This window comes from Mytilinidion resinicola (assembly GCF_010093595.1).
Source record: "Mytilinidion resinicola strain CBS 304.34 unplaced genomic scaffold BDZ99scaffold_22, whole genome shotgun sequence".
Classification (NCBI taxonomy): domain Eukaryota; kingdom Fungi; phylum Ascomycota; class Dothideomycetes; order Mytilinidiales; family Mytilinidiaceae; genus Mytilinidion; species Mytilinidion resinicola.
Window position 1 is genome coordinate 582,664 of NW_022985458.1, and position 9,144 is coordinate 591,807.

At 53.1% G+C, this 9,144-nt stretch overlaps 5 protein-coding genes across 5 annotated transcripts; 4 read left to right on the plus strand and 1 right to left on the minus strand.

The window, feature by feature from the left end:
* Nucleotides 1–642: 642 nt before the first annotated feature.
* BDZ99DRAFT_575433 (phosphotransferase enzyme family protein) lies at nt 643–2,337 on the plus strand (the record flags this gene model as incomplete). The annotated part of the gene is made up of 2 exons (XM_033728466.1): nt 643–1,294; nt 1,347–2,337. The coding sequence occupies 2 exons, from the start codon at nt 643–645 to the stop codon at nt 2,300–2,302; spliced, it is 1,608 nt and encodes a 535-aa protein (XP_033571436.1). The 3' UTR covers nt 2,303–2,337.
* A 596-nt stretch (nt 2,338–2,933) lies between these two features.
* BDZ99DRAFT_153072 (uncharacterized protein) lies at nt 2,934–3,475 on the minus strand. Its single transcript, XM_033712800.1, has one exon. The coding sequence runs from the start codon at nt 3,373–3,375 to the stop codon at nt 3,019–3,021; it is 357 nt and encodes a 118-aa protein (XP_033571437.1). The 5' UTR covers nt 3,376–3,475; the 3' UTR covers nt 2,934–3,018.
* Nucleotides 3,476–3,755: 280 nt separating this feature from the next.
* BDZ99DRAFT_575434 (uncharacterized protein) lies at nt 3,756–4,196 on the plus strand (the record flags this gene model as incomplete). The annotated part of the gene is made up of 2 exons (XM_033728467.1): nt 3,756–3,941; nt 4,005–4,196. The coding sequence occupies 2 exons, from the start codon at nt 3,756–3,758 to the stop codon at nt 4,194–4,196; spliced, it is 378 nt and encodes a 125-aa protein (XP_033571438.1).
* A 1,475-nt stretch (nt 4,197–5,671) lies between these two features.
* BDZ99DRAFT_545203 (uncharacterized protein) lies at nt 5,672–6,325 on the plus strand (the record flags this gene model as incomplete). The annotated part of the gene is made up of 1 exon (XM_033726835.1): nt 5,672–6,325. A coding segment is annotated over one exon (654 nt), but the record flags the coding sequence as incomplete, so codon positions are not given.
* Nucleotides 6,326–7,817: 1,492 nt separating this feature from the next.
* On the plus strand, nt 7,818–9,039 carry BDZ99DRAFT_575436 (uncharacterized protein; the record flags this gene model as incomplete). The annotated part of the gene is made up of 6 exons (XM_033728468.1): nt 7,818–7,903; nt 7,954–8,036; nt 8,089–8,314; nt 8,362–8,421; nt 8,468–8,779; nt 8,827–9,039. Exons 1-6 carry the CDS (start codon nt 7,847–7,849, stop codon nt 9,037–9,039), a joined length of 951 nt encoding a protein of 316 aa, XP_033571440.1. The 5' UTR covers nt 7,818–7,846.
* Nucleotides 9,040–9,144: the final 105 nt, after the last annotated feature.

Genomic DNA, 9,144 nt, shown 5'->3' on the forward strand with positions numbered 1-9,144 from the left:
AATTCCTCCAAGGAGAAGCGCCGCATGCTTGAAGAGGAAAAGGCCCGGCGTGAGGCTGAACAGAAGGCCAAGGAAGAAGCTACTGTTCGTGTCTCCCCATCCCCATGCAGAGTAGACATATACTAACACCTCTGGACCACAGAAGGGCTCGGGCTCTAGCTAAACACGAGACACCAGAGAGCTTCCTTGTTGCAGCCTCCTGGAGCCGACATACCAACGGGACCGTACCATCTAGCCGCACCGAGCGAGGCAGCCATCACCGTGAAAGACTTTCAATATGCAGGTCGGAGGAGGAACCATCGCGGAAGGTGCGTGGCTCCCTTGGCTGGACCGAGTTTGGTTTCTACTGGACATTTTCAGTGGGCTGCTCTGCCACTGGGTGGTAGTGCGTTTCATGGAAGCGCCGGGTGTCTCTTCTCCATCTCGTTCATGGTGTAGATAGCCAGAAAATAGGAGTGTGGGTGTGGCCGCTTTTCCGGCCTGTTGTCGTGTTTCCCAATATAGCGATGTGGTTGGTCCCTGTCACCGCTAAGTCGAGACCCCTGTCGTTGTGTGTTCCCCGCCAGCCCTTTAGGGCCGCAGCCTTACCCGCCAAAACCTACATCCCCTCCATCTCCCCCGACACATTTTCCGATATCTATCATGGACGTCGATGAGCGTATCGAATTGGTGCAGAAGGTGCAGGGGGAACTCTGGGAGGACCGCCTGAACGAGACGCATCGAAGCGGCTGCCTTTGCGAATGGGTGTCAAGCTTCCGTCGCGACCGCCTCCCCTGCCGGCTCGCGGATAACGACCTTCGTTATGGCTCGTACAATGCTGGATCCAAGTTCATTTTTGGCGATGGCACCGCCTGGCTGCTTCGGTTCCCGCGAGTTGGTAAGGTCCATGATAGCTATGCTGACGAGAAGGTCGCCATGGAGGTTGCTGTCATCGATCTTATCCACCGTGAAACCACAATACCGGTTCCGAAGATCCAGGCCTGGGGCGTTGCAGCACAAAACCCTCTCGGGTTAGGTCCCTTCATCATCATGGAGTTCATCCAGGACGGCGTGAGCCTGAACGACCTGCTCAAGGACGTCAACGGCGGCACGAGACTCCTGAGGGAAGACGTCAGCGACGACGAGATGGAGACCATCTACAGGCAGTTTGCCAATTTCCTGCTTCAGCTTTTTAAGCTCGACTTTGACCACATCGGCAGCCTAGACCCTTTAACTCCAGGGCTCCGCTTCCCAATACGGCCGCTGACTTGGAAGGCTCATGACATTCTCCAAACTGGAGGAGTCGACACTTTCAGTACGCCCCTTTGGCACTGTCTTTACACTCCCACTAACAGAACAATCTCTAGGTGATAGGAACAAGGGCTTTTCATCGACGACCAAATACTTCCAGTACGTTGCCGAGCAAGATTGGGAACAATTTATCCGCCAACCGAACTCAACGTACGGCCGATACGATGCCATGGCCAAGTACCGGTCATTTAAAGCCCTAAAGTCTTTGATACCCAGCTTCGTTCACAGCGAGTACGACCGTACCAAGTTCAAGATCATCTGCGACGACCTTGGCTTGGCGAACTTGATGGTTAGAAGCAGACAAGACCTGACGGTCATCGGTGTGGTCGACCTTGAATGGTCTTACATCGGGCCCGCCCAGCTCTTGGGCTCGGCTCCATGGTGGCTTCTCATGGACCGGCCGACAAACCAGGCGTGGGACTGCTACAAGGGGGAGCCAACTAGAATCGTTGCCCGTTACTTTAGATACTTGGACATGTTCAAACGCATTCTGGAAGAAGAGGAGGCAAGAACACCGGGTTATGAGAACAAAGAGCTCTCTCAGCTCGTCCGCTGGTCCGAACACTCGGGCGCCATGTGGGTCCATATGCTGATCACAGCTGGCTTCAATGATCCCTGCAGTTTCCCTTTCACCAAGCTGGTACAGCATGTAGGTACTGATGAGTGGGAAAGGCGCGAGAGAGAAGTCAGCGAAGACGAGGTTGCGGCATTCGGCGCCCGGAAGGTGGTGCAGTTGGAACAGTACAAGTGTGACCTAAAGAGGACCGAGGCACACATAACCCTTGTGGACGAGGGCAAGATGAGGAAGGAGGACTTTATTGCCATACATTCCCTTTCTCAAGCCCCCTTCTCAGGCATTAAAGACCTCCGCCCCCACGACTTCACAGAACCCCACAGCATCACACACCCTTCTAGTTCCGCACCCACCTCCCAATCCACAACGCTCGGCCCCTACGAGCCCTTCCCCACCCAATCCCCGCCGCGGATTTCATCCGGGCCCCTATACCTTTGACTATCACGGAATGATCGTGTCGGTAGATGTTGCAGATTAGCCTCAGCTAGAAATATCAGCAAGCGCACAATGCTCGATAGCCCAACACGAATTTTACCGAGCTATCCTACAAGCGATGATACGGCTTCTATTGAAGCTACAACTCTACCTACCGACGCTACTGCTGGGTGTGTATCGAAGTCGAGGAGGAATCGCCAAGCCACTCAAGCCGCGCAATACACTGCCGACTATCTTTGTTGTTGTGAGCCGAGGATTTTGAAGGACATAAAGCTATTTGCCAGACACGGTGGTCCAGACCTGTCGGACCTAAGGAATGTATGTATTGCAAGATGTTTACCGGCTTGCGCCAAGGCTAACGATGCTCTCTAGTACCCCCAACCTATCCATCCTTCCGATCACACGATGAGCTCGAGCTAATCGACAACTGATGAACTTTCTTCGGACTACAGACGTCCAGCCAAGCGTTCCAGCGGGACAAGGCAATCGCACCAGACTCAACGAAAGCGATGCAACGCGGGAGGATCTAGCAGTACCAGACATGGACATGCATCAACCATGACATCCGCTTCAGGGCTCTCCGGTAAGCGACGCGACAACTTAGTAGGAAGAGTGGTCATAGATGAATGGCAAATTTCAATGTTGGAAAGAGCAGGCACTTGTAAAGGAGCAGAGCGAAACTCTAGCTGATGTGTGGGTTTACTATGATCAAGGCTAGCCTAGCCAAGGATGCGAGAAATGGAGGCATCGGCCGAACAGCTCTCCTTCTTGACCAACTCCTCAGCCCGCTCAAGCAGCGCTCCATTGAGGCTGCTCACTAAGGCCATTGTTGGTTCCCATAGCAGCGTACGACTCAAAGACCCATCCTCTTCCAAGTAGACACGGTCAGTATCCACAACTTCCCATTCGTTGCCGCGGCAGCGACGGGGAAGTGGCAATGTGTGGCGAAGCGTTTTCTCTTCACAAGAATGCAAGCGCGCTGATGTCTCTCCTGCTTCCCTCGCTGTCTGTGTCGCCATACTTGAGCGACGAGGTTTGTACAGAGCGAGCGCTACCTGCTTGCCCACTCGCTGCATGATCGACGTCTGGTCGAATGTTGTTTATCATTGCCAACTAAAGAATTCCAGAGCCTTGTTAACGAGATACATGTTGGAATATATCACCTCACTGTACCCATCCCTGCATCCATGGTTATCGGAAGTTTCTTCCAAACCGCCAGATTGAAATGGAATCCAACTCCCGTTGATTTGTTTCTCGGCGTCAACGATTAAGGCCGTCTAATTATAAAGCAAGAGGAAGGATGAGCCGTCGACGCGCATGAGGAGCTGCTAGTGCGGCTCGGGGGGTGGGCGGCCGCTATTGGCTGGCGCTCGACAGCAACTCCATCGACCTCGCGCCCATCATACCCATCACCGTCGCACGCAAGGCCAGCGCCAATGTCGCCAGCCCCGGCACAATGCCCGTCTGCGGGCGTACAATCCAGCTCTTGACCATGCACAGCGACCATGTCCATACCGACGACCTCTATCTCGCGGGCGCACAAGGCCGAGTCGCCGCTCGGCAGGCAGCCTGTCGTTCACGCCGAACTGAGAGGCTGCTGAGCGAGACATCAGACATGGCCGACGGCAGGCTATGGCTGTGGGTGTGTATGCTCCCTATACCTAGTGTGGTCTCCTTTCCTCTCTCCATGCTAATGCTGCTGTAGCTGACCTTACGCCCGCCGCGCAACTTCTTCTATGGCCTCGCCCGGCCCCTCGAAGCTATCTTGCAGCCTACGCCCACCCACAATCGCTCGCCGGCCTCCGAGTCGCCAGTACCAACTCCCCCCGATCCCTGTAACTCTCTGCAAGTCCCAGCACTATGCGTCTGTGACAAAGTGTCAGATATGTTTGCATAAAGTGCAGGGGAGGGAGCCGTCCCTGGGGTGCCGGCACTGGAGTAGGCATCTCTGAACGTCGTGAGGTTGGCTTCCGTAGCACCTCCCACATAGTTGCGGGGTTTGTTGTCGGTGTTGACAGCAAACCTGGCCTTGAGGGATCGTGGAGCCTTGGATGGGTCTCTTTGGTCCAAGAGGTGTCTTCCGTATGGCCGGTCTTGCCACAACCAGGATAGGCGCATTGCAAATGACTTTTATCCTCACGCTTTAGCCTACGGCCGCCATTATAACCAGTACTACCACTGGGACCAGTGTTGTTGCTCGCTTCCTTCCGTACCCTGTCTTTGGTCTTTCTTTCTGCCTTTAACTGGATTTACTTGGCTTCTTTAACAAGAAGGCGGTTGTAGAGATAGTCTAAGTCAGGAGCGTTATTAGATTTGGTCGAGCGGATCCAGTCGTACTTCTCTTTGAAGTCGCGGAAGTTTGGTGGAAGGCCATGTAGAAGAGCAGTGGCAAGCATGTCGTCGGTCATGTCATATTTAACGGTTTTGAGGTCAGCCGTGATCTGGCGCACCCGGTTGGTGTACTCAGTCATGGATGAACAGTCGTCAAGCTTGAGCTCATTGAGCCGATTCAGTAGGATATCGCGGGCACGCTCATTGGTGACCGCGTATCGCTTCTTGATAAAGTCGTAGGCCTCTCTGGCGTCTGCACAGTCTTCGATCTCGATCTTAACGCCGTCTGAGACCCAGGCGTCAAGTAGCTTGCCTGCAAGCTTCATTCTTTCTTTGGCGGTCTTGTGTTCATTGTAATCAATCTGCCACCTAAGGGTGTTGTTGGTGGACATCATGGTCTGGGCATCATCTGCCTCGTCATCATCGTCGGTTGAGGGAGTGAAGGTCTGAGCTGTCCTCTTGGTTCGCATAGACCGACGAACTTCTACTTCGACAAGTTTTACGAAGTAGTCTTCTTTCTTAGGCTTGGAAGGGACGACTTCCTCGCCGGTAAGATATTCAAGGATATCATTTGCTTTGGCCGCGCACTCAAATTCACGCTTCCAACTAATGAAGTTGGTCTTGCCTTTGAGCTTGCGATTGTCTTTGACCTCGTCCATCTTGGAATCAGTCATGTCTGTAGTCTGTAGTCTGGGTTCTGGGTTCTGGGGTCTGGGGTCTGGGTTCTGGAACCACTCGTACCAAGTCAAAGCATAAAAGAGAGGCTTATAACCAGTTGGAGCTCTGAACTAAGGATACAAGTGATCATTCATTCTATCTATCAGCTAGACACTTACATATATAGGTTCGTGATGTGCCGTCGCACCATTGTGTGAGACCACGGTCACACCACTGTTTGACTATACCTGGGATCCAACTGGTTTATTTCTATTTAATCCCAACAGAGTACTTTAATATACACTGAAGCCTCCCGCCGAACATACTATTCTAAATAAGGTGGCGAGGCCGCAAGACAAAGTACTGTAAACGCTTATCTTGCCTATAACTCTAGTAACAATACAGGCCTTTATATTGTTGCATAATCTAATTAAACAAGAGGCTAATAAGCCAGGTAGTAAACAGCGCCTACAGAGGCACGTACAGAAGCTTGCTAGTGCTGCTTCGATATCCTTTGCCAAACAAACCCTACTTCAGGATCAGAATCGATTCTTATACAAACTAAATAAAGAAGCCAAATGTCGCCGATCGACCAAGTCATTGATCCTAGGGAAGGCGAAGGTAATGAGCTATGAGGGCCTTGAGGAGGCACGAGCGAACCGTGCTGCGAAGGATATAGCTAAGGGCAAGGGAAAAGGACAACGCGGTCGTCCGCGCAAGAATCCTGCGCCGGAGGCAGAGGTAGAGGCGAGCAAGGGAAAGCGCGGTCGTAAGCGCAAGAGTCTTGCGCTAGACTCTGGCGCAGACGCAGATGCAGACGCAGACGCAGAGGCGGATTCGCTAGAAGTAGAGGCGGGCAAGCTAAAGCGCGGTCGTAAGCGCAAGAATCCTGTGCCGGAGGTAGACGCAGAGGCGGGTTCGCTAGAATTAGAGGCTGGTTTATTAGTGCCAAAGGACAAAGTGGCGCGGATGAGCGAAGTTGAGCCAGCGAAGGTCCCAGCAGCGCCGTTCAGGGCCCCAGTGGCGTGGATGTACTAAGACGGTGTTATTGCGGGCAATCTTTCGGGGAGTTACGCAGGTTATATAGGAATGAGAGGATAAAGTTTGAATAAAAATGCCACTTCGAAATGTGTTGGCCATTGCTGACTACTCTAGAGTCGTCCGCACAGCCATAAACCTAACAGCCACAAGCTTGCCTAATCGGATGACGGAGTTCAGAGGGGATAGCTTGTGGCGTTTTGTGCGTCTGCTCTGGGTTCGGGCAGGAGGGCGCACGCTTCATAGCGCAAGTGAAGAGTGTCGTAGCATATGGAGGGAGAGGGTATGCCAGATGCGGAAGAGATCAAGGGAGAATTCCTAACAAAGTGTCGTCGCCATGGAGACGTGGCTGACGCAGTAGGCGCCAAGAGGATCAGCACAGACTTCAGCCTTGACCAGATCTGATCTCGGGATGAAACAGGGATCAAACCTTGCCCGCGATCAGAATCCACCGCGGGAGCCAAAACGGGATCTACAGATTGTGGCACTCTGCTAAGGGAGATTCGAGGATGCGGTTCGACAAGTCCAAGTAACGTCCCCTATGCCGCAACGAATCTATTGCTTCGGCATCTTACTCTCTCCCTCGCAATTCAATCAAATTATCGTTAGCCTGCTATTATTCTTTAGACATTTCTCCCCAGGAAACTAGTGCGCAGCTAAAAAAGTACGACGTTCTTAATCATACTATCGATGATTCCTTTCAGAGCATCCGGAACGGCATTAGCTTTACACCCCTCCTGCACCACGATCATCTCCCATATTTCATATTTTAGAGTATTAAACCGATAGTTCCAGGATGAAAGAAGATGCCTCTTAGGTTTGAGGCAAAAGGCCCTTGGAAATATATATTCCGGACTTATCCGTGCGAAGGGGTCCGTAGTGTGTCTTGGCAAAAGGGTTTAGCGCGCTTACGTACAGTGTCCCCCCCTGTACGGACTGGACACAACCGTGCGCAAAACAAGGGTTTTTGTATGTAAAATCCCTTGTTCTACGCACGATCGTGTCCAATCCGTACAGGGGGGGATACTGTAGGGCAGCCTGTATTGACGCTGTCGGCTCAGCTATGCTCGCATGTCTGTTCGGAATCACGGGGCGCCGCCGATCATGGCGCGGACGCAGTCAGGCCCCCGGCGCGCCTGCCACGTCCGCACCGCGTGCGGGCGGACGTTTGCACTCTCCAACAGTGCGACAGCGGTGTGACACGTTCGCTTCATGCTAGCTCCAGATTGCCGACTGCAAATGACTAGAGAATATAGGTCGATAGAACGATTGCCGTGCGTCAGTTTGGGTGACGGACTGCAATGGCGACGAAAGCGTCCGCCCACACGCGACACGGACGTGGCAGGCGGCGCTGGGGGCTGACTGCGTCTGCGCCGTGATTGGCGGCGCTGCGTGATTCTGAGCAGACATGCGAGCTCAGCTGAGCCGGCAGCGTCAATACAGGCTGCCCAGAACCATGGAACCCAGCAACTCTCACGAATCTTCAGCATAGGGGAGATCGTGGAGTCCTGCACTCGAACCATGGCGGCCTCTAGATGGCAGCGACTGAACTTATTCCGGAAGGATCGTCAGGACTCTGTACTTATCGACCCGATATTCTGCCTCTGGTCAGGCTGACGTTGTAGCAGGCTGACAGCTCATCGAAGCGGCAAGAACCGTCTAAGGCATCGGCCCATGGCCTCAAGATCGTGGCGGAGGGAGAGCAGCCGATGTTGGAGTAAGCCATCCGTAACATCACAAGAGTCCGTACTGACGGTGCCCAGCATTGTTGCCGTCCATGGCTTGAACGGACACCGCGACGAGACGTGGACGGCAGCGAACGGCACCCACTGGCTCCGCGATCTCCTACCAAAGGACATCCCAAATGCGCGCATATTCTGCTGGGGATACGATGCGAACACGCACGGCAAGCGCGTTAGCCACCAATTCCTCCACGATCATGCCGAGCAGCTAGTGTCCGACCTCTGCCTTAGGAGAAAGCGTACAAATGTGAGATAAGAGCGGACATTGATAAGATGCGGTTCTGACAGTGGAAGACCATGAAACGACCAATAGTCTTCGTGGCGCACAGTCTGGGTGGCATTATCGTCAAAGGCGTTAGTCTTGCTCCTCTCTATTGTATGCACAGCTGACCTGGCCCAGGCTCTTATTCACTCGGACGCGGCGCGGAAAGGCGCACTAGACGAACATCGATCGATTAAGACGTCGACGTACGGAATCATTTTCATGGGCACACCTCACCAGGGCGGCAACGGAGTGCAGTTTGGAAAGCTGCTGGTGAATGTGGCATCGGTATACAAGGCCACCAACAGCCGGCTGCTAGAGCATTTGGAGCGAGACTCGGAATGGCTCCAGCAGCAGCTTAGACAGTACGGGCCGATCAGTGGGGAGTTTATGACAAAGTTTGCGTACGAGGAGTACGAGACTCCGACAGCGCTGGGTCATTCAATCATGGTATACCTTCACGTTGACCATAGGTATCGCGAGTACTGATGATACAGGTGGTGCCAAAAGCATCTGCGGTCGTTCCAGGCGCAGCCGACGCTGAGCAGATCATGATCCACGCGGACCACAAAGAAATGGTCAAGTTTGAGTCAAAAGAGGATAATGACTATGAGAAAGTTTCAGACCATTTAACTATTATGGTTGAAAGTGCAGGCAGCGTTATCGGCCTACGGTGGGAAGAAGAGGTTAGGGTTGATGCGGGTATGTAGCCCCAGTACGTGGTTGTCGATAATAGCGATGACGGTAACTGTCTATAGCTCGAAGCAATCTTGAAGAGAGCTTTTCTGTCGTCTTGAGCTTGTCTGAGGCCTCTG

Bases quoted from the DNA above. Each gene is read 5' to 3' on its own strand.
- BDZ99DRAFT_153072 (XM_033712800.1), bottom strand. From the start codon at position 3,375: ATGCAGCGAGTGGGCAAGCAGGTAGCGCTCGCTCTGTACAAACCTCGT.